The following is a 24,658-nucleotide window of genomic DNA, read 5'->3' as shown; positions in this document are numbered from 1 at the left end:
TCTGGTAAGCTGGGGTGTACAGTTCCTTTGGGAGTAGCGGATCTGTGAATTCTGTGAGTGTCCAGTGGATCAAGGGCTGGGCACTCCAGGGGGACACTCAGAGGGCTCAAGAGTTGGAGCGTGCCAATTGGTTACCTGCAGAAGGACAGCAGAGCCTGTGCAGGCTAAGGGAGGAGTGCTTGTGTTGCCCATGGTTGGTGGAGGCAGAGAGATGACCCCTAGCAGACATGGATTAGGCTTCCTCAGGCTAAAAGCAGGTGGTAGCAAGGTGCCTCACACCCCTGGGAATCCGCAGGAAGCATCACAGCCCTGGGAGACTCACACCCTCCCCCGGATGGACCCATCCCACGTAGGGAATTGTGTAGTTACAGTGCTGCGGCCCCTCTCTTTTCCCACAAAACCTCATTACCACTGTATGTCTAATTTTGTCTGCCATCCCTTGGGGGCAGGGATTGTCTCTTTCCTATCTACTCTGGGAGCCACCGCACACAGAAAATATATATGAACAATGATGATGATGGATGAAGGTGCACCATACGAGTTACATACATGGGAAAAAATGCACGTTTAGCTATGCATGAGGAAATCATGTTACAAATGTGCAGACATATAATTTGCATAAAATGAATTATGCATGAGAATATTTACATGATATTAATTACATGCAAGGTCTCTTTCATACAGTTAATTATGTGTAAGCGGAGGAATGGTCCACCTATTGTGGGGAACTTTCCTGGCTTATACACTACCCCGGAGAAGTGCAGGTTAACTCACTCGAATTTAAAGAAAAGGAGTACTTGTGGCACCTTAGAGACTAACCAATTTATTTGAGCATAAGCTTTCGTGAGAAGTGAGCTGTAGCTCACGAAAGTTTATGGTCAAATAAATTGGTTAGTCTCTAAGGTGCCACAAGTACTCCTTTTCTTTTTGCGAATACAGACTAACACGGCTGTTACTCTGAAACCTGTCACTCGAGTTTGAAAGTCATCTGATTTTTTCAGATCCTTGGAGACATGGCTAGCAAAAGGATCTAAGTCCTTGCTCCCACTTCCTTTACCCTGTGTAGCAGAGTCCTCGTAACCCCAACAAGGCTGGGCCCAGGATTCCTTTGGTGGCTCGACCCCCAACCTTGTTGTAGTCACTTAGGGGCCAAGATGTCCCCACTCCACGGTGCTCTCTCTGCACTGGACACTTCCCTGACCCACTGATCATTACATACAGTTCAAAGCAAATACAATTTATTAAACAGCAATCAAATTTAAAAAAATAAGGGAAAAATGGGAAAGTATAAAGGAAAACACACAACCCTGCTCTGTGACACGGGGACATCACAACCAGTGTCTCTGGAATGTAAGGGAAGTTCACAGTCTGTTCCTCACAAATCCCAGGCCTCCTTCTCAGGCCCTGGCTGTGCTGCAGGGATGCTGCTGGTCGGACACTTGCTCTGGCAGTGGCCACATGCTCTCAGGCTGTAAGTGGCAGGACCTTTCTTCCCAGCGTCATCCTGCCCCGTCGAAGTTACGATCCCCCTCCAAGTCTGGCCTGCATGGCGTCTTGGCTGGGGGCAACTCCCTGCACTGGGCCCGCTGCCCTGTGTCCCCCTCGCTCCCCCCAGCTGCTCACTGCAGCTGGCTCCGGACTGCTCCAGCCCCCCTCCCAGCTCCAGCTCTCTGTCTCAGCTCCACTCTGCCTCCAGCTCCCTGGGCTGCTTCTCTGGCCCCTCTGGCGCTGGTTGCTGCAGCTCTTCTCCCAGGACAGGTCTGCTCTCTGGGATGCTTCTATAACTCTGCTCCCAGCACTGACCTGTTTCCTGGGCTGCTTTTCTGACCCCTCCGAATCTGACACAGCTGTGCTCCCCAGCTCAGCTTGAGCTCCTGCTCTCTCCTTAGCTCAGCCCTACTCTGTCTGACTCACGCAATTCCAGCTCACATAGAGGAGAGAACCCTCTGCCCCCCCACCCCCCCGACTCCCTGATTAGCCTGTGAGCCCTGGCAATCGGGCTGACCTGGAGCACTGGCCTGTCCCCATTGTTCCGGGGCCTGTCAGTCTCAGGGTCCTGATTTCCCATCGACCCTTTAACATCCCCACAACAGTCGCCTTATATCTGCATAAGAGGAACACACAACTGCAGCGATGCAGTTCAGAGCACAGCAGAGGCAAGTCATCTCTGAACATAATATTTGCATATTCAAAGATAATATTAGCATAAGATGAATTATTAATTGAGGGTATAAAAACAGAAGAGCCGAACATTGCATATTTAAATTAATTTGCATATAACTCATTACTCGTGGCGTGGTGACAATAGAACACGTTCCAAAAATGCAGGTGAAAGGCTAAATGAGGCGGACTGTGCGCTAGGCTTATTAGCATATGATAAATATGCAAAAGATTCGACCACGCCCACGCTAACGTCATTTTAAGTTTGGAGGTGCGGCCGTTATAACCCTCTTCCACCGTCCCTCTAGTGCCCGATAGTAACCTCAGCCCCACACCCTCGACTGGCTCTCTCCTGTCCCCGCCATGACCAATGGGGAGCCGGATCCCAACCCGTGCTCAGGGCCCCGCCCCATCTTGCCCAATCAGAATCTGACTCCCGGAAGAGGCTCGTCCAATCGTTGGTTGACAAGGACATTCGTCGCTCCTCCCTCAGGTAGGGTAACCTTTGCCTCAGTTAGCTCTCCGTCCTGCCCCGCTGCTGCACACTGGCCAATTGGAGGCGGTGTGGAGAGCGTAGCGGGATCGGCGCAGCCAATGGCTATCGAGTGGGTGTGTCCTAGGTGAGGGGGCCGCGCCGGCGGCTGCTGCAGCTGCTGGGTTCGGGGAGCGGCAGTGGGTCAGGCCGGGCGGCCTGGGGAGAACATGGCGGTGGCGGGGTCCGGTCTGGGCCTGGCCCAGGCAGCGGAGGCGCTGGGCTCCTCCGAGCAAGCGCTGCGCCTCATCGTCTCCATCTTCCTGGGTAAGGGCGGGGGTCGGGCGGGGGTCGGGCGCAGGGCAGCCGGTAACCGACTGAGGGGGGTGAAAGGTCTCCCTCGCGCCCGGCGCGTGGGCGTGGAGGCGGCTGCGCTGCGCATCCCCTGTGTGCGCCCCGGCTCCAGCGTGGGACCCCAGCCTGAGCTGCCGGCCAGACCCTAGCGTGTCTCGTGTGGCCGCGTGTGCGTGGCCTCTGCCCTTCTGCACTGGGGACAGTGTAGACTCCTGGATGCACAGACAGTTAAGGGCATGGGCACATCCTCTAGGGTGGCTAAGCAGACACATCATAGGCTGGGCAGAAATGCCACGTGCATGTTTAGTGTCAGAGAGAAGCCCCCAAGGAAACATGGACATCCAAGGGGGCTGAGGTGGTAGCGAATCCCACTGGTGTTTTATGCTGGGATAGAGCAACAAGAAAGAGTCCTTCCTCGTGTGGTTCTCAGACAATCCCACCAGAGACATTGCTTTGACCTGGACCCTCTGTCCTGGAAAGATAGTGACAAACTGGAGGGTGCTCCAAGTGATGCTCTGAGGTGCTAGAAGAGTCCCACTCTGGTTCAAAGAGTTTGGTTTACCTGGCTTGTCAAAGATGTGATAAGAGTTTGGTATAATAAGCTTACAAATAGCTGAAGGGCCTAAACCTCTAGTAAGCAAAGACATTTTTTTTCTATGATAAATGGGGGTGTAACTGAAAGGAATGAGATCAAGGGGGGAGGGATAGCTCAGTGGTTTGAGCATTGGCCTGCTAAACCCAGGGTTGTGAGTTCAATCCTTGAGGGGGCCATTTAGGGATCTGGGGCAAAAATTGGGGATTGGTCCTGCTTTGAGCTTGGACTAGATGACCTCCTGAGGTCCCTTCCAACCCTGATATTCTATGATTCTATGAAGGTAATGAAAATTAGTGTTGGGTGTCCTCACTCTGTGGTGTAAGAGGCTGTGGACCTGGGAACACCATTCCGAAATTGGAAAGCCAATGTGTACATACAAAGATAAGACAACATTGCTTGTTTGACTGAGCAGAGGATGTAAAACTCAGGACTCGTGTTCCATTCTCTGTCCTGTCCCTGTGTTGTGCAACCTTGAGCAGGTCCCTTACCCACTGTGCTGCAGTTTTCCCAGCTGTCAAACAAGGATAAATACATGTACACTTTGAGGGATTTTGAAGCTTAAGTACCTTGATGCTCTGTGTAAGTGATAAATATCACGTGCACCTCTGATTCCGTATGGAACTGTCTTACATCTGGACAGGAACATGACGCACACATGAATCTATGCCAAACATCTCTACAGAGAAGCATTCCTACCCAACTGGCTGTTTAGGTAGCTCCCTGCTAAGGTGTAGGCACCCTGTTAGCAGGACTTCATTGAAATGGCATATCGCTCCAGTAACTACCAGGCGAGTGAGGGAACACTGCATGTTTATTGGTTAACAGCTAGGGCACTGCACCCGTGCCTCACCTGGGATAGAAACTATGTGGCAGAATTACATCATAACTAAAATCAATGTACACCTCAGAGAATATACCCAGTGGTTCTCAACCTGTTTATCATTGTGGGCCACAACCTGGGCCGAAGGTTGAGAACCACAGCGTCCCAACCTCCACCACCCCAAACACTCCCCACAGACCCCTATGGCCAGTGCCTCTACCCCACAGAACCCTCTACAGAGTGGGGCCAGGAACGGAGCCTGGGGTGGGTGGCAGGGACCCTGGACCTTGCTGTGTGGGGCTGGGCAGCAGCCCCGACCTGCTGGATCCCACTGCGGGGAGCCAGGTGGCAGGGCAGCTGGGTGGCAGCCTGGGCAGCTGGGTGGCAGCCCAGACACCAACCTCGCGGGGCTGGCTAGCAGCCCCAGATCACGGACCCTGCAGGACCAGGTGGCAGCCCCAGACCCCCGCAGTGTGGGGCCAGGTAGCAGCCCCAGCCCAAGCCCCAAGCCTGGATCCCACCACACCAGGCAGCCGGGAACCTGGACCCTGCCGCGTGACCCAGCGGCCTTTAGCACAGCTAATTGGGCTGCAGGTTGAGAACCACTGGAATAGCCTCTGTCAAAATATAGCATATTAAAAAGGTTTTTTTATGTAATCTGGTCTAGGACACTACATATACGGTGATTTAGGCTCCCAAGCGGTTGTATGGGGCCAAGAAGTGTTTTCACAGAGAAAAGACATTAACTTGAAGTTTCTCTGCAAACATAGGTTTCATGAATCTCTGTTGTAAGTGTCCTGAGAGCTCTGATTTTGTGAACTTGGAACTGTTGAGTAGTAGGGTCTGTTTAAGCAATGTGTCCCTTCACCATCTCTTCCAACCTGAGTGGCTACGACTGCTAAACAGAGTTGCACTGGCTTAACTAAAGATGTAATTTTTAGGTTGATTTAGTTAAGCAAGTGCAAAAGGCTTTGTGGATACTATTCTTTTGGTTTAGTTCAGTGGTTCTCAAACTTTTGTACTGGTGACCTCTTTCACATAGTTAGCCTTTGAGTGCGACCCTCCCCTTATAAATTAAAAACACTTTTTAATATATTTAACACCATTATAAATACTGGAGGCAAAGCGGGGTTTGGGGTGGAGAACAGCTCACGACCCCCCCCCATGTAATAACCTCGTGACCCTGTGAGGGGTCCCGACCCCCAGTTTGAGAACGCCTGGTTTAGTTTGTCTGTTAGGAATCAATTTAAGCTAAACTGAAATAAGCCACACTTAAGCCGAAGGAAGAATTCACAGAGGGAGAGTATCCATACGGGGACGATATATCTATATTGGTTTAACCAAAGGTATTGTTTTAATCCAGTATAACCTTCTTGTGTAGAGTTCCTTGAAACTGCTGAAGTTAGCAAGCAGGAAACCAACAGGCTAGAAATCTAGTGGCCTTTGTTGCCTTGTTGATATTTCCACGTGTGAAAATTAGTGTTTACTGCATATAGTTTTTTATTCATGGTTAGAAGTGGTGTGTTAGTGGAAGAACTGTAGCCAATTTTGATCTGGAGGCCTGGCCTACGCTACAAAGTTAGGTCGACATAAACTGCCTTGCGTCGACTTAATTATGCATGTGTCTACACTTAAATTTCTCTCCCACTGACGTAAGCACCCTGTTATGCTGACGAAGTAACACTGCCTTCCTGAGGGGTATCGAGCCAAGGTCAATATAGCACAAGTATAGATGCTTCATGACTGATGTCGACCCTAACAGTCCTTTAGCAGCTATCCCACAATGTCTGACATTACTTCACTGCCCAGGTGTCACATAGAGCAGAAGGTCCCACGAATTTGTGTTTTCCTGATTGTCTGGCTTGACGAGCACACCTCTCCATTGTTGTTGTGTGCAGCTGCCCAGCTGACCATGTTGGCTGCACACCCCAGATTTGCTCTGGCTTGGCGTAGACAGGAGATATTGGATGTCCTGGGCCTACGGGGAGAAGAGGCTGTACAAGCACAGCTATGGCCTAGCTGTAGAAATGTTAACATCGATGAGGGGATTGTTCAGGGGATGATGTAGAAGATGGGGACCAGCAGCAGTGCCATGTGAAAGTGAAGGAGCTGTGGCAGGTGTATCAGAAGGCCAGGGTGGCCAACAGTCAATACAGAGTGAAGCTGCAGACCTGCTACTTATACAAAGAGTTACATGCGATACTTGGCAAAGGCACCACTACTCCACACGCTAACATCGATACCTCCAAGGAGCCTGACCCAGAAGACGTGGGCCTGAACAGCGAGGAGAAGGGAGAAGAGGAGGATGGAGGAACCTGCAACTGGGGAGTCCAACTGTGCCATGAACCAGGACCTGTTTGAGACTCCACTGCAGTCCACTCAGTCCTGGCAGCCAAACACAGACGAGCCCAGTGCAGGGGAAGGAACCTCAGGTAAGTGTGTCAGTTTATTTCTCATTACAGTGATGGCACCCTCAACTTAACAGGATGCAGCTATCAACTATGCATTAGTTTATCCAAACTAGAAGAGGTAGTGGTACAACAAAGAGAGAGAGTGTTGTGATCTGCCTTTCATTGCTCTGTAGAGTTAGGCAAGGGGGACCATGTGAGGCAGTTTATGTACACTGGGACGTCCCTTGAATCCTTCTGAGAGATCTGGATGAAACTTTCACTGAGGTACTCTGCAATCTTCTCCCAAAGGTTTTTAGGGATGGCAGCCTTATTTCTTCCTCTGAGGTAGGAAACTTTCTCCACACCACTCAGCGATAACTTTGGCAGGCACTATTGCAGTACACCTACTAGTACGGGCCTGGGTCGCTTTGGAATGCCAGGAGTAACTGGGCTCTCTGTCTGCCTTTGTTACCTTCAGGAGTGAGATATCAGTGGAAATCTCCACTGCTTGTGGAAAATGGTGCCAGTATCCATACCATTTCCCTGTATTTTTGGTTTCATGCAACCAAGCAATTCTCTTATTTCCCTCATTCATGGTGCTCATACTCACCATGGCTGGTGCTGTGAATGGCACCAGTGATCAAGAATTCAAAAACATAAGTGTCCATAAGCTTGTCTTGTTTAACACTTTAGAGGTGCAAAGGAAGAGGAGAATCTGAATCTAATTTTCACTTTCTGTTGTAACTATAAAAAGAAAAGGAGTACTTGTGGCACCTTAGAGACTAACCAATTTATTTGAGCATAAGCTTTCGTGAGCTACAGCTCACTTCATCGGATGCTTATCGAAAGCTTATGCTCAAATAAATTGGTTAGTCTCTAAGGTGCCACAAGTACTCCTTTTCTTTTTGCGAATACAGACTAACACAGCTGTTACTCTGAAACCTGTTGTAACTATGTTGACTGTGACAATACTGTCTATAGTACTGCTCTGTGTTTTCTCTGCAGCTGCTGCCCTTGCAGCCTTGAAGTTTCCCCCACCACACCCGGGGAATACCTGAGCCAGATAAGAGAAAGAAGAGGACTCAGGATGACATGTTCAGTGAGATCTTGCATGCCAGTGCTGCATCAGACCATGAGCACATGGCTTGGAGGGTCAGCATTGCAGACAGCCAGGAGAAGGAAAGAGTGGAAAGGACAGGGGCCTGGGAATTCCAGCAGTAAAAGGAGAGTGAAATGCACCAAGACATAATGGGGCTTCTCAGGCAGCAATCACTGATACTGCAACTCTGGTGGACTTACAGGTTCAACAGTCCCGGGCTCACTTTCCTCTGCAACCCACTGAGAACTCTATTATGGGACCTCTCTGCCTTTCCCCCAACAGTCCTTATGACATCAGGGGCTGCTGCACTACCTGTACCACTCCACCCTGGGGTACGTTAAAGACAATCACAGCTTCACATACTCTGACCTGTAAAAACCATATTTGGTCTGTGTAGCTGAAATTGACATGAATGTTCTTTTCCCTTCATAAGTTCAGTTCTTGTTAATTTATTTTGTTTTATTAAGTTTTTAATGCATTTATTTTAAAATTGCACTTTTTTGGGGGGGGAGGTTGTACTGATTTGGTAACAGAATAAAATTCTATTATTTAGAACATAATTTATCTGTATCAGTTCACAACATATGTTCCCGAGTGCCTAGCACTTCTGAAAGCAACCAATTATATGTTACTGTACAGTGTCACACAACTCTTAGGATCGGTCACAGACAAAATTAATAGGTGCATTGATAGTATTAGAATTATACATGTACACCAGGCACCACACAGTTCTTAATGGGCCACAAAACAGCAGAGCCTGGTAAAACACAGTACACCACAGTGTATCACTGTGGATCACTCTTGAAGTGGTCTTTCAAAGCCTCCCTGAGCTCTGTAGCTCTGTGTGGTGCTCTTTTAATAGCCCTTGTCTGGCTGTTTAAACTCACTAGGTAACTGCTTCACCTCCGCCCTTTTACCCTAGTGGAAATTTTTCTCCCTTTACTGCACAGACATGCAGGACACAGCAGGCAACAATAACTAAGGTTAAGATTTTGTCACTGTTATTTTTAGTAAAAGGGACAAGTCACAGACAATAACAAAAATTCACAGACGCTTGTGACCTGTCCCTTACTTTTACTAAAAATAACGGACAAAATGGGGAGGAAGGAGGGTCCAGCACCCGCTGCTGGTCTCTAGGGCCCCCATCACCACCTGTGGCAGCAGGGGGCTATGCGGGGGGGGGAAGGGGGGCCTCCACCTCTGCTACCCCAGGGTTGAAGCGGAAAATGTCACAGGGGGTCAGTCTCTGGAAGTCACAGTTTCCATAACCTCATGACAACAACTAGTGACCAAGGGCTGCCAACACCCTCTGCAGGAAGCCAGCTGGCTGTGACCAGGTGGAGAACAAAGAGTTAAGGATGGGTAGCCAAGTGACCTGTTTTCCCCAGGAAACAGAACAAAGGACAGAGGAGGGGCCAGGTGTTTGTAGTATGGACTGTTGGAAGGAGGACTCTGGATTCTGGACTGCGACTCGATAGGTCAGAGAGAGCTCTGGACAGAGTCAGATGGACTTTGCTGTAACTTTTCTGTTCTCTGTGTGCTAACCAAAAACTTTCTATGCTGTGTTCCAGACATCTAATAAGCCCTTCTGTTTTTACAGCACTGGCTGAGAGTCATTCCAGTCTAAGGAAGTTGGGGGTGCATTGCTCCCTTTGGGTGTGCAAGCCTTCCCCCGGGTGTCCAAATCAAGTGGACTCTTTGAGGGTAGCTCACGGAGTAAGCAGCGGTGCTGAAGGCTTCAGGGTTCAATCCCATGAGGCAGTGAAGCTAATGGGCTTACCCCAATGAGAGTGAGAGACCCTAAGGTGGTGAACACTCTGAAGGGGTCCTCCCAGGGACTGTTCCAGAGCACCAGACCTGTGGATCCATGACAGACAGTGTACAGCTTCATGATGAGCCAGGGCAGCAAGGGGTAGGCTGGGATTCCCAGGATTACTATTGGCATTTCAACATTCCCAATGGCAATCTGCTGGTCAAGAAAGAAACTCCCTTCTTGTAGCTTTCTGAAAAGTCTTGTGTTTTTTAAAGATACAAGCGTCATGCACCAGCCCACACTAATGTCAGTGAAGTGTCTCCAGTGATCCATGAACACTTGCATAAACAAAAAAGAGTAGCCCTTTCTGTTGATGTATTCTGTGGCCATGTGGTCTGGTGCAAAAATAGGAATGTGTCCTACTGCACTTTGGGAACCCCATTGCAGCAGATTGATCCACTATGTCCTGCATGTTGCCAAGAGTCACAATCCTACTTAGGAGATGATTAATGGCCCTGCACATTTGTATGATAATGGCCTCTGCGGTGGATTTTCCCACTTCTGATTGATACTCAACTGACCAGTTGTAATCTGGCGTTGCAAGTTTCCACATTGTGATCGCTACTCGTTTCTCCAGTGTCAGTGCAGCTCTCATTTTGATGTCTCTGTGCTACAGGGCTGGGCGAGCTTTGCACAAATCCATGAATGTGGCCTTGCGCATCCAAAAGTTCTGCAGCTGCTGCTTGTCATCCCAAGCCTGCATTACGATGCGATCCCACCAGTCAGTGCTCATTTCTCAGGCCCAGAAGTGGCACTCCACGATCTGCAGCTGCTCTGTGAACACCACCACCAACCTTTAATTGTTTTTCTACACATCCCACAGCGTTCTGTCCTCTAAGAATTCATCATGTTCCCCATTGATTCAGTTCTTCTTGCAGCTCTGCAAATACTAAAGGATCATGTGTACTGTGCTTGCAACACTCATGACAGTAGTACAGAGCTATGCGGGATCCATGTTTCTGTCTCAGATGGTGAATAGCGAGGAGAGCAGCACGGATTTGTGATTTTGAAAAATTAGCCATGAAGATTGTGGGATAAAGATGACATTATGGGTTGTAGACAGTTAAACACTTAGAAGTTCATAGAATATCAGGGATGGAAGGGACCTCAGGAGGTCATCCAGTCCAACCCCCTGCTCAAAGCAGGACCAATCCCCACTAAATCAAAGGTTGACACTCCTGTGCATCTCATTTCTGCCATACTGTGCGTTGCCAAAACTTCCCAAAAGACTGTGCGCTGGCTGGTGATGGGTTGCATGTGGGATACCTACCCATGCACCCAACTGTGTGTTGTTACACGCGTTCCTGGTGCGTATGCATACTGCTGACACTAGCCAAGTATACACGCACACAGGTTTATGTCAACCAATGTTTGTAGTGTAGGCATGGCCTGAGTCTCCCAAGGCTCCACTGAGTCACTTGGGTACCATTACAAGCACTTCCGTGACAGGTGAAGCAAAGTCTATTGGCTTCAAGCTGAGCTTATGAGTTGGCCCAATGCCTATTGCTGACTGATGTGCACAATACCTATTCTGCTTTGAAGGGGGAGCAGGTAGAGCCATAGATTTATTTTTTTTAACATTAGATTGGACCACTGTGATCCTCTAGTCTGACCTGCCTAACTCAGGCCATATGGCATCATCCAGTAATTCTTGCACCTAATTTATGGTGGAACTAGAGCAAATCTTTTAGAAAGACACTTAATCTTGATTTACTGATGTTAAGTGATGGAGAATCCACCACATTCCTGTTAATGTGTTCTGCTTAATTATGTGCACTGTCCAAAAAAAAAGGCACTCTTTTAATTTAATTTGTCTAGTTTCAGCTTCTAGCCATTGGATCTGACTATACCTTTGTGTGCTAGTTTGAGAGTCTTTTAGTATCTGATACCTTCTGCTTGTGAACAAGATCAGGTTGCCTTTTTAAGCTTCTTTTTGATAAGCTAAAGAGACAGAGTTCCTAAGCCTCTTACTATAAGGCATGTGCTCCAGACCACACATCATTCTAGTGGCTCTTCTCTGAAGCCTCTCAAACTTTTTCATTGCCTTTCTTGAAATGTGGACACCAGAACTGATGTAGTATTCCAGCAGTGGTTTCACCACTTCCCTATACAGAGGTAATGCCATTTCCCTCCTCCTCTTTGATATTCCTCTGTTCATACATCCATGAATTACATTATCCCTTTTAGCCACGCTGTTACACTAGGAACTCTTGTTTAGTTGTTTATCTGTTGTGAACTGAAGTCCTTTTCAGATTCACATCTCTTCCTGGTTACAGTCTCCCCCCAGCCTACATTCTGATGATCTGGATGCATGACCTTGAATCTTGATGCATCTGACCTTATTAAAACACATGTTTAAATGTGCTCAGTTTACCAAGCAATTCAGATTGTTCTGTGCTGTTCACATTATTTACCACTGCATCAAGTCTTTGTCATCTTCAAACTTATCAGCAATGATTGTTGATAAAAATATTGAATAGCTTAGACCCAGTCCCTGCAGAACCCTCTAAGAAATGCTTGTATTCAGTGATGATTTCCCATATTTTGAGATCTAGATCTAGTATGTTCCATAACGCTATACAAAGTCAATAACTTCTAATATTGTCCCATTTTTCTGTATTCCTATCTGTCTGTCCTCCTGTTGTCTTTTTGTCTTATACTTGGATTGTAAACTCTTTGGGTAGGAACTGCGTTTTTGACAGCCCCCAGCACAGTGGAGCACAGCTCCATAACTAGGGCTTCTAAAGGTGCTACAATACTACAAATAATACTTAATATGTCAGTTATTACATGCTTAGCTGACAAAGTTCTTACCAAAAATAATTTGATTGAAAAGACCTATGTTCCCTTAAACCATGTTGATTGGCATTATTTATATTTCTATCCTTGTAATTCTTTGAGTCTTCTTTTCACCATTCCATTGTTTTCCTAGTCACTGTTCGACTAACCAGCCTACAGTTAACCTGGTCACCTTGTGGTACGTTTATAAATATTTGCACATTAGCTTTCTTCCAGTCCTCTGAAACTTCCCCAATACTCCAGGTTTTATTAGAAACTGATATCAGTGGGCCAGAGAGCTCTTCAACTCTTATTTCTTCTATTTTATTAATTCTTGACTGACGTTCCATGTGTTAGTTGTTCACCAACCACACCTGTGAACCCTGGAGGGCTGCCTTATGCTGTATTGAGGCAATTCTCAGGGGATGTCATGCTCTGGCACTAAAGTGCCTGGAGAGGTTCCTCTGAGTTCTCAGGCTTGCACTGGTGAGTCAAGATCTGGTAGCCTCGCTCTCTGGGCCTGGGGATATCAGGATTTAGCTACCATGTTCCAAGTTTTTGGGACAGGTGCTATTAAACTGCCCTTCTGGAGCTCTTCATCTTCATGGTCCTGTCCTCTGAAACCTGTGGACAAAAAGACTTGCTCCTACATTGAGTGCTATCTCAGGTGATGTCTACACTACGAAATTAGGTCGAATTTATAGAAGTCGATTTTTTAGAAATTGATTTTATACAGTCGATTGTGTGTGTCCCCACTTAAGACCATTAAGTCGGCGAAGTGCATCCACAGTACCGAGCCTAACATCAACTTCCGGAGCGTTGCACTGTGGGTAGCTATCCCACAGTTGCCACAGTCTCCGCTGCCCATTGGAATTCTGGGTTGAGATCCCAATGCCTGATGGGGCAAAAAATATGTTGTGGATGGTTCTGGATACATGTCGTCAGGTCCCCTTTCCCTCCGTGAAAGCAACAGCAGACAATCATTTTGCGCCTTTTTTCCTGGGTTACCCATGCAGATGCCATACCACGGCAAGCATGGAGGCCGCTCAGCTCACCGTCACCGCACGTCTCCTGGGTGCTGGCAGACGTGGGACTGCATTGCTACACAGCAGCAGCTCATTGCCTTGTGGCAGCAGATGGTGCATTATGACTGGTAGCCGCCCTTGTTGTCTCCTGGGTGCTCTTGGCTGGCCTCGGTGAGGTCTGTCAGGGGCGCCTGGGCAGACATCGGTGCTCCTGGCAGACCTCGGTGAGTTCTGTCAGAGGCGCCTGGACATAAATGGGGGTGACTCAGGTCATTCTCTTCTTTAAATTTTGTCTAATGGAGATTCAGTCCTGCCTGGAATATTGGCAGAGGGATAGCTCAGTGGTTTGAGCATTGGCCTGCTTAAACCGAGGGTTGTGAGTTCAGTCCTTGAGGGGGCCATTCTGCCTCAGGCTGCTCTCCCAGCCAGCAGCACTGTCAACACCCAGGAGACGACGGCGAGCAGTCGTACTGCACTATCTGCTGCCAGCCTACCCCTTGCTTCCCTCTACTTCTGTGGAAGCAGTGGCCGACAATTGTTTCGCGCATTTTTCTGTGCAGGCGCCATATTGCTGTCAGCATCGTCATCCACCCACCGCTTCCGCTGCCACTCTGCTCTCCTGCAGACGCCATACCACAGCAAGCATGGAGCCCGCTCAGATAACCGCAGCAGTTATGACTGTTCTAAACACCATGCGCGTTATCCAGCAGTATATGCAGAACCAGAACCTGCAAAAGCAGGCGAGTAGGCGATGGCAGCGTGGTGAGGAGAGTGATGAGGACATGGACACAGACTTCTCTTAAAGTATGTGCCCTGGCAATGTGGACATCATGGTGGTAATGGGGCAGGTTCATGCCATGGAACGCCGATTCTGGGCTCAGAAAACAAGCACAGACTGGTGGGACCGCATAGTGTTGCAGGTCTGGTACAATTCCCAATGGCTGCAAAACTTTCGTATGTGTAAGGGCACTTTCAGGGAACTTTGTGACTTGTTTTCCCCTGCCAGAATACCAAGATGAGAGCAGCCCTCACAATTCACAAGCGAGTGGCGATAGCCCTGTGGAAGCTTGCAATGCCAGACAGCTACTGGTCAGTCGGGAATCAATTTGGAGTGGGCAAATCTACTGTGGGGGCTGCTGTGATCCAAGTAGCCAACGCAATCACTGAGCTGCTGCTACCAAGGGTGTGACTCTGGGAAATGTGCAGGTCATAGGGAATCCCACTGCAGCAAAGCCATCCACTAACTCTGGTGGGGTGATAGACAGAACACTTATCTCTATCTTGGCACTGGAGCACCAAGGCAGCGAGTACGTAAACCAAAAGGGGTACTTTTCAATGGTGCTGCAAGCACTGGTGGATCACAAGGGACATTTCACCAACATTAACGTGGGATGGCCGGGAAAGGTACACGATGCTCACATCTTCAGGAACTCTGGTCTGTATGAACAGCTGCAGTAAGGGACTTACTTTCCAGACCAGAAAATAACCGTTGGGGATGTTGAAATGCCTATAGTTAAAATCCTTGGGGACCCAGCCTACCCTTAATGCCATGGCTCATGAAGCCATACACAGGCAGCCTGGACAGTAGTCAGGAGCTGTTCAACTATAGGCTGAGCAAGTGCAGAATGGTGGTAGAATGTGCATTTAGATGTTTAAAAGCGCGCTGGCAGAGTTTACTGACTCAGTTGGACCTCAGCGAAACCAATATTCCCATTGTTATTACTGCTTGCTGTGCGCTCCACAGTATCTGTGAGAGTAAGGGGGAGACATTTATGGTGGGGTGGGAGGTTGAGGCAAATCGCCTGGCCGCTGATTACGCGCAGCCAGACACCAGCATGGTTAGAAGAGTACGGGTGGATGCGGTGCGCATCAGAGAAGCTTTGAAAACCAGTTTCACGACTGGCCAGGCTACAGTGTGAAAGTTCTGTTTGTTTCTCCTTGATGAAAACCCCTGCCCCTTGATTCACTTTACTTCCCTGTAAGCTAAGCACCCTCCCCTCCCCCCTTCGATCACCGCTTGCAGAGGCAATAAAGTCATTGTTGCTTCAGATTCATGCATTCTTTATTAATTCATCACACAAATAGGGGGATAACTGGCAAGGAGTCATGGAGGAGGGAAGGACAAGGCCACACTGCACTTTAAAACTTATTGAATGCCAGCTTTCTGTTGCTTGGGCAGGCCTCTGGGGTGGAGTGGTTGGGTGCTTGGAGGCTCCCCCACTGCGTTCTTGGCCGACTGGGTGAAGAGGCTATGGCACCTGGGGAGGAAGGCGGTTGGTTACACAGGGGCTGTAGCGGCCTTTCCTGCACCTCAACCATACGCTGGAGCATGTCAGTTTGATTGTCCAGTAGCTTCAGCATTGACTCCTGCCTTCTGTCAGCAAGCTGACGCCACCTATCATCTTCAACCTGCCACTTATTATCTTCAAGCTGCCACCTGTCTTCGCATTCATATTGTGCTTTCCTGGACTCTAACATTGTCTGATCCATGCATACTGCTGGGCTCTTTCAGTGTGGGAGGACTGCATGAGCTCAGAGAACATTTCATCGCGAGTGCGGTTTTTTTCTCCTTCTAATCTTTGCTAGCCTCTGGGAAGGAGATGATAGTGTAGCGTTGAAACATTTGCAGCTGCGGGAGGAGAAAAAGAGAGTAGTAGTTAAGACACATTTTAGAGAACAATGGGTAGACTCTTTCAGGATGAACCTTGCTGTTAACATTACATAGCACATGTGCATTTGGTACAAGGTCGCATTTTGCCTCTTATATTGAGGGTCTGCCGGTTTGGTGTGAGAGATCACACGTGCAGGGCCGGCGGGCAACAGAATTCGGCTTGAAGGCAGCCATGGTAAGCCACAGTCTTTTGGCTTCTTTAACCTTCATAATGGTTGGTGGGAATGGTTTCAAACAGCAGCGCCCTCATTTCCCATACCAAACAGCCGTTGGGTTGGCCATTTAAAATGGGTTGGCAATTTAAAAGGAGGGGCTGCGGTGTTCGGGTTAACATGCAGCACAAACCCAACTAACCCCCCACCCCCCAATTCTCTGGGATGATCGCTTCACCCCTCCCCCCACCGCGTGGCTAACAGCGGAGAAGATTTCTGTTCAGCCACAGGCAAACAGCCCAGCAGGAACAGCCACCTCTGAATGTCCCCTTAATAAAATTCCCCTATTTCAACCAAGTGACCATGAATGATATCACTCTCCTGAGGATAACACAGAGAGATCAAGAATAGATGTTGTTTGAATGCCAGCAAACGCCAGGACCACACGCTGCCATGCTTTCTTATGAAATGATTCCAGACTACATGCTACTGGCCTGCCCGTGGTAAAGTGTCCTACCATGGAGGACGCAATAAGGCTGCCCTCCCCAGAAACCTTTTGCAAAGGCTTTGGGCGTACCTCCAGGCCAGCTTCATTGAGATGTCCCTGGAGGATTTCTGCTCCATCCCCAGACATGTTAACAGACTTTTCCAGTAGCTGTACTGGCCGCGAATGCTTCCCAAGTCTTCAGAGCAAATTAATCATTAAACATGCTTGCTTTTAAACCGTGTATTATATTTACAAAGGTACACTCACCAGAGGTGCCTTCTCCACCTTCAAGGTCTGGGAGCTCAGGTTGGGAGGGTACTATCTCCAGGGTGATAAACAGTTCCTGGCTGTCGGGGAGAACGGTTTCTCCATTTGCCTGGTGTGCGCTATCTTCAACCTCCCCCTTCTCATCATCTTCCTCGTCCCCAAAATCCTCATCCCTGTTGCGTGAGACTCCCTTGCAGGAGTCCACATACAGGTGTACGGTAGTTGTAGGGGCACTCCCTAGAATTGTATGCAGCTCATCGTAGAAGTGGCATGTCTGGGGCTCTGACCCCGAGCGGGTGTTTGCCTCTTGGGTTTTTTGGTAGGCTTGCCTGAGCTCCTTAAGTTTCACCCGGTACTGCTGCGGGACCCTGTTATAGCCTCTGTCCTTCATGACCTTGGAGATTTTTTCAAATATTTTGGCATTTCGTCTTTTGGAACAGAATTCTGATAGCACGGATTCGTCTCCCCATACAGCGATCAGTTCCAGTACCTCCCGTTTGGTCCATGCTGGAGCTCTTTTGCAGTTCTGGGACTCCATGGTCACCTCTGCTGATGAGATCTGCACGGTCACCTGTGCTGATCAGCTTGCCACGCTGGCCAAACAGGAAATGAAATTCAAAAGTTTGTGGGGCTTTTCCTGTCTGTCTGGCCAGTGCATCCGAGTTGAGAGTGCTGTCCAGAGTGGTCACAATGGAGCACTGCGAGATAGCTCCTGGAGGCTAATACCATCGAATTGCATCCACATTAACCCAAATTCGACCCGGCGATGTTGATTTCAGCGCTAATTCCCTCATCGGGCAGGAGTACAGAAATCGATTTTAAGAGCCCATTAAGTCGACAAAAATGGCTTTGTTGTGTGGACGAGTGCAGGGTTAAATCAATCTAACGGTGCTAAATTCGACCTAAACTCGTAGTGTAGACCAGGGCTGAGAGACAGCCTCAGTGTCAGTCTTCTCCCTCAGTATCAAGGAAAAATAAGGTGAGCCATGAGGCTCCTGACTCTTCGCACCACTGTCACCATGGGTTTGTCCTGATTCCAGGGCTCCAGGTGTTGAGATGGACAACATCTAATGTCTTCCACTTGGATGTCTTAATGTTGATGGCCTCCAGATCTTATGATACCAGGGTTCTAGTGTTCCTATTATCTGATGTGCTGAAAACTTAATGCCATATGTATCTATCTGGACTGTTCCCACAGTGTTGGGTGGCCAGATGTCTGGGCCTCAGTAGGCCAGATCATGGTGTTGGCATCCCCAAAAATCTCTCTATTTCTGACACTGGCATCAGCCATGAGTTGAAATGCCTCAATATCGAATTGGTCTGTGCATTCTTTTATGGTATGTCTACACTTAAAACGCTACAGCAGAACAGCTGCGCCACTGTAGAGCTTTAGTGTAGACACTACTTATGCCATTGGGAGAGGTTCTCCAGTCAGTGTAAGTAATTAATTTCCCCAAGAGGCAGAGAAGAATTCTTCTATCAACCTAGCACTATCTCCACATGGGGACTTAGGTTGGCTTAACTGTGCCACACAGGGTGTATGGATTTTTCACACTCCTGACTGATGTAGTTAAACCAACCTAATTTTCTAGACCAGGCCTTTATCTGGCATTTTCCACTTCTTCCTTGGCACCATCTAGAGAAGCTTCCCCTGCTGCTGCTTTCAGTATTTTCTCTGGTTTTGGTAGAGGTGATTTTGGGAACAGATTACTCCTTTGCCTAAGACAGAGGTGTCAAATGATCAACCTTCTTGATGTAATTTTGGAGCTGGTATGATATGTTCAGATTCTGCAGAAACTAAACTTTGCTTGCCGAAAGGGAGCAAGCTTCTAGCCATTGTGACTTAGGGAAAAAAACCTTTCCGTGTATGCACTGAATATAAATGGAGAGTGTTTCAGGCTGTCAGTCATTTCAGAAAGACAATAAATGTCTCATATCCCTTCAAGCCTGATGATGATGATTCATTTTTACTGCTGATCATTTTAGTGGATAGAGTGGGGTGTAGGAATTGTAAGATGCTGTAGGGAAGAAAGAGACTTTGGGCTTTTCTATGTGGAAAGTGGAATTGAAATAGTTATCAGTTATTTCATTGGGCAGTCTTATTTTGGAATGAGTTTCTGCGCAGACTTATACCAAAATAACCAAAAAGTATGAATTGCAACAGATTTAATTATTTCAATTCCAATCTCAGTGTACACAAGCCCAAAGATGAGGGAGAGAAGTAGAGAAAGAAGAATGGGGAAGGAAGAACAACAAAGGACAGAAATAGCAGTCGTCATAAAGGGGAGCATAGTTTCCCTGTGAGAGGTGCAGAATACAACAGTAAGATACTGAATATATTGTAGAGTCACTGGTCACAGCTTTGTAACTGTGGTTGTGTTGTGTTTTGCACTTGCACCAAGAATTCAGCCTCTTATGTATGAAGGACACGTATAACTTCCCCCAAAATTATGAGATTTACAACTGGAATACAGAATGAATTTTCTGAGCATTTAGATCTTAATTACAACATTTATTTATAAGTTTTAATCAAAATAAGAAAGTTAGCGCTCATTTTAGAAGCTGGCGCCCCACTTCTTTTATCCTGAATAATCTTAATAATGGAACAACAGATTCTTCAATCTCCCCATATAGTTAAAGCTCATGCATAGACTGTTGGAGAAATTGGGTTGTATTAGGTTGTAAGGTATTGACAATTTTATATTATTATTATTATTATGATAGCCTATAGACAGGGCCAGGTCAACAGCTAAGTCATTCTCAACTCAGGCCAATATGACACTGGAAGTAATTTGACTCCTAAGTAGAGAGAAGATGAGACTGTAGTAAGCAGCAGCATTAGGGTAATGTAATCATGCATACGGATGTTCCTTGCCCACTTCCTGACCAATAGAACTGAGTGTCTTCCAAGAGAAGCAAGTAGCTGTGACTCTTATCGGTGTCAGTATGATCAAATGTGTTGCTGAGCCTCAGGAAATGCATTCATAGTGGAGCCCTATTTCAAGTAGTTGTTTGCCCCTGGACCTTGCTGGTGGTTCCTCATTTTCTGTGTTGGACTCTGGCAAGGATGTTTATTCTTCTGGCTACCACGAATTTGTAAACTTGTCAGCCCAATAATTATAGGTGAAGCAAATTGTGATAGCAATTATTAGGGTTGCCTGGCACTTCCCAATATAAGATTTTGTTTTCAGTTGGTTATAACTTTGTCTGAAATTTCCCATTGGGTGTCTTCCTAAGGCTGAATTTTTTGGGGGACAGTTTCCACCAAAATGGTTCAGCCGTTTCTGAGAGTGATTTGTTGGTTTGTTTTGGTTTTTTTTTTTTTTTTTTTTTTTTTTCAATCCTTGAGACATTTTCCTTGAACAGCTCTAGTGGCCCTATGCTTTGGAGCAGGGGTTGAAATTTGTGTCCAGAGGCAGAGAGATGCCTTTTGCTGTTCCTGGGAAAATCTGCCCAAATTTGGCCAAGTTTATAAGCCTTCGAAAAACCAGTTTTAATATGTTCAGTAGAGCCCTGCAGAGCTTAACAGCTAAAATCTCCAAAGATTCCATCCTCTCACAGCTCCTCTGAACATTTTGTATGGGACCCTGAGAACAAATCAGGGTTGCATAGTGAAGGTGGCTGTTGTCCTTAGGACCCCTGTCTCGTTTGGTGCAGAAGTTGGAAGGTGAATAAAGTTGGGGATTGCAGGAAGAGAAAGGATGGTCTCATAATTAATACAGTTGAATGCTGCCCTGGACAATTGGATTCATTCCTGTCTCTACCATAGAATTCCTGTGTGATACTGGGGAAATCACTTAAACCAAACTTTTCACAGATGGTCACTAATTGTGTATTCCTCACTTTCTGAGGTCTGATTTACAGAGGTGTTGAGCACTCACAGCTGCAGCTGAAGTCGGTGGGAGCTGCACTTGAATACATAAAGTGCTATATAATGCTAATTACTCTGAAAAAAGTTCCATGCATCTCAAATTGAGCACCTAAAATTAGAGGGAACTTTTTGCCATTAATCTCTGCCCCTCAGTTTCCCTTCTTTACAATGAGGATAATATCATATTGCCTCTGAGGGTGTTGTGAAGATAAATTAACATTTGTGAAGCACTTGTATGCTGTAAAAAGAAAAGGAGTACTTGTGGCACCTTAGAGACTAACCAATTTATTTGAGCATGAGCTTTCGTGAGCTACAGCTCACTTCATCAGATGTTTACCGTGGAAACTGCAGCAGACTTTATATACACACAGAGAATATGAAACAATACCTCCTCCCACCCCACTGTCCTGCTGGTAATAGCTTATCTAAAGTGATCAACAGGTGGGTCATTTCCAGCACAAATCCAGGTTTTCTCACCCTCCACCCCCCACACAAATTCACTCTCCTGCTGGTGCTAGCCCATCCAAAGTGACAACTCTTTGCATAATCAAGTCGGGCTATTTCCTGCATAGATCAAGGTTTTCTCACATCCCCCCCACCCCCATACACACACAAACTCACTCTCCTGCTGGTAATAGCTCATCTAAACTGACCACTCTCCAAGTTTAAATCCAAGTTAAACCAGAACATCTGGAGGGGGGGGGGTAGGAAAAAACAAGAAGAAACAGGCTACCTTGCATAATGACTTAGCCACTCCCAGTCTCTATTTAAGCCTAAATTAATAGTATCCAATTTGCAAATGAATTCCAATTCAGCAGTTTCTCGCTGGAGTCTGGATTTGAAGTTTTTTTGTTTTAAGATAGCGACCTTCATGTCTGTGATTGCGTGACCAGAGAGATTGAAGTGTTCTCCGACTGGTTTATGAATGTTATAATTCTTGACATCTGATTTGTGTCCATTTATTCTTTTACGTAGAGACTGTCCAGTTTGACCAATGTACATGGCAGAGGGGCATTGCTGGCACATGATGGCATATATCACATTGGTGGATGTGCAGGTGAACGAGCCTCTGATAGTGTGGCTGATGTTATTAGGCCCTGTGATGGTGTCCCCTGAATAGATATGTGGGCACAATTGGCAACGGGCTTTGTTGCAAGGATAAGTTCCTGGGTTAGTGGTTCTGTTGTGTGGTATGTGGTTGTTGGTGAGTATTTGCTTCAGGTTGCGGGGCTGTCTGTAGGCAAGGACTGGCCTGTCTCCCAAGACTTGTGAGAGTGTTGGGTCATCCTTTAGGATAGGTTGTAGATCCTTAATAATGCGTTGGAGGGGTTTTAGTTGGGGGCTGAAGGTGACCGCTAGTGGCGTTCTGTTATTTTCTTTGTTAGGCCTGTCCTGTAGTAGGTAACTTCTGGGAACTCTTCTGGCTCTATCAATCTGTTTCTTTACTTCTGCAGGTGGGTATTGTAGTTGTAAGAAAGCTTGACAGAGATCTTGTAGGTGTTTGTCTCTGTCTGAGGGGTTGGAGCAAATGCGGTTGTATCGCAGAGCTTGGCTGTAGACGATGGATCGTGTGGTGTGGTCAGGGTGAAAGCTGGAGGCATGCAGGTAGGAATAGCGGTCAGTAGGTTTCCGGTATAGGGTGGTGTTTATGTGGCCATTGTTAATTAGCACTGTAGTGTCCAGGAAGTGGATCTCTTGTGTGGACTGGACCAGGCTGAGGTTGGTGGTGGGATGGAAATTGTTGAAATCGTGGTGGAATTCCTCAAGGGCTTCTTTTCCATGGGTCCAGATGATGAAGATGTCATCAATATAGCGCAAGTAGAGTAGGGGCTTTAGGGGACGAGAGCTGAGGAAGCGTTGTTCTAAATCAGCCATAAAAATGTTGGCATACTGTGGGGCCATGCGGGTACCCATAGCAGTGCCGCTGATCTGAAGGTATACATTGTCCCCAAATGTGAAATAGTTATGGGTAAGGACAAAGTCACAAAGTTCAGCCACCAGGTTAGCCGTGACATTATCGGGGATAGTGTTCTTGACGGCTTGTAGTCCATCTTTGTGTGGAATGTTGGTGTAGAGGGCTTCTACATCCATAGTAGCCAGGATGGTGTTATCAGGAAGATCACCGATGGATTGAAGTTTCCTCAGGAAGTCAGTGGTGTCTCGAAGGTAGCTGGGAGTGCTGGTAGCGTAGGGCCTGAGGAGGGAGTCTACATAGCCAGACAATCCTGCTGTCAGGGTGCCAATGCCTGAGATGATGGGGCGCCCAGGATTTCCAGGTTTATGGATCTTGGGTAGTAGATAGTAGCACATCCACCAATGTGATATATGCCATCATGTGCCAGCAATGCCCCTCTGCCATGTACATTGGTCAAACTGGACAGTCTCTACGTAAAAGAATAAATGGACACAAATCAGATGTCAAGAATTATAACATTCATAAACCAGTCGGAGAACACTTCAATCTCTCTGGTCACGCAATCACAGACATGAAGGTCGCTATCTTAAAACAAAAAAACTTCAAATCCAGACTCCAGCGAGAAACTGCTGAATTGGAATTCATTTGCAAATTGGATACTATTAATTTAGGCTTAAATAGAGACTGGGAGTGGCTAAGTCATTATGCAAGGTAGCCTGTTTCTTCTTGTTTTTTCCTACCCCCCCCCCCTCCAGATGTTCTGGTTTAACTTGGATTTAAACTTGGAGAGTGGTCAGTTTAGATGAGCTATTACCAGCAGGAGAGTGAGTTTGTGTGTGTATGGGGGTGGGGGGGATGTGAGAAAACCTTGATCTATGCAGGAAATAGCCCGACTTGATTATGCAAAGAGTTGTCACTTTGGATGGGCTAGCACCAGCAGGAGAGTGAATTTGTGTGGGGGGTGGAGGGTGAGAAAACCTGGATTTGTGCTGGAAATGACCCACCTGTTGATCACTTTAGATAAGCTATTACCAGCAGGACAGTGGGGTGGGAGGAGGTATTGTTTCATATTCTCTGTGTGTATATAAAGTCTGCTGCAGTTTCCACGGTAAACATCTGATGAAGTGAGCTGTAGCTCACGAAAGCTCATGCTCAAATAAATTGGTTAGTCTCTAAGGTGCCACAAGTACTCCTTTTCTTTTTGCGAATACAGACTAACACGGCTGTTCCTCTGAAACCTGTCTGTATGCTGTAGTGATGAGTGCTGCAGAAAAGTCTATGCGGAAATGAATAATTTTATCTTCAGAACAGGGTTTGAATAGTGTGTAGTAAATAAGTCTTAGAACCACACATTGTTCAATGAGGAGAAAACAAAGTATTGAATAACTGCCTATTCAGTGAGCACCATTCATCCTCTGCACTAAATGAGGTAGGGATCCTGTGGAAATAATAGAAAAGGAGTACTTCTGGCACCTTAGAGACTAACAAATTTATTTGAGTATAAGCTTTCGTGAGCTACAGCTCATGCTCAAATAAATTTGTTAGTCTCTAAGGTGCCACAAGTCCTCCTTTTCTTTGCGCGGATACAGACTAACACGGCTGCTACTCTGAAACCTGTGGAAATAATAGTGATTATGTAATTAAAGATTGTATCATAATGCATGTACACAAGGGGACTGAATTAAGATTGCACAGGCAACCTTAATTCTTGGGCCACCGGGGCGGGGGAATACAGAGCCCAGGAGCACACACACCCACTAATGGGCCCTAGAGGTTTATGGCTTGGACT

General features: G+C 47.0%; 2 protein-coding genes across 5 annotated transcripts in view; one reads left to right on the top strand and one right to left on the bottom strand.

The window, feature by feature from the left end:
• Window positions 1–2,763: 2,763 nt before the first annotated feature.
• Window positions 2,764–24,658, top strand: part of LPCAT3 (lysophosphatidylcholine acyltransferase 3) — a 30,125-nt gene continuing 8,230 nt past the window's right edge. The window contains exons 1-3 of one of the 4 annotated variants that reach the window (XM_048820900.2): window positions 2,871–2,959; window positions 6,300–6,833; window positions 7,797–8,222. In XM_048820900.2, coding sequence (XP_048676857.1) covers window positions 8,144–8,222 — 79 coding nt within the window. In that variant the 5' untranslated portion in view covers window positions 2,871–2,959; window positions 6,300–6,833; window positions 7,797–8,143. Of the gene's footprint in view, window positions 2,960–6,299; window positions 6,834–7,663; window positions 8,223–24,658 lie in introns of those variants that run through there. The other 3 variants (XM_048820909.2, XM_048820875.2, XM_075119948.1) reach the window with 3 other exon arrangements.
• On the bottom strand, window positions 15,464–18,933 carry LOC125622791 (myb/SANT-like DNA-binding domain-containing protein 7). Its single transcript, XM_048821175.2, has 2 exons — window positions 17,084–18,933; window positions 15,464–16,135 (listed from the first exon to the last, which is right to left on the bottom strand). Exons 1-2 carry the CDS (start codon window positions 17,619–17,621, stop codon window positions 16,089–16,091), a joined length of 585 nt encoding a protein of 194 aa, XP_048677132.2. The 5' UTR covers window positions 17,622–18,933; the 3' UTR covers window positions 15,464–16,088.

This window comes from Caretta caretta, chromosome 1 (assembly GCF_965140235.1).
Source record: "Caretta caretta isolate rCarCar2 chromosome 1, rCarCar1.hap1, whole genome shotgun sequence".
NCBI classification, from domain to species: Eukaryota; Metazoa; Chordata; order Testudines; family Cheloniidae; genus Caretta; species Caretta caretta.
This window is presented reverse-complemented; position numbering and strand designations above follow the sequence as displayed.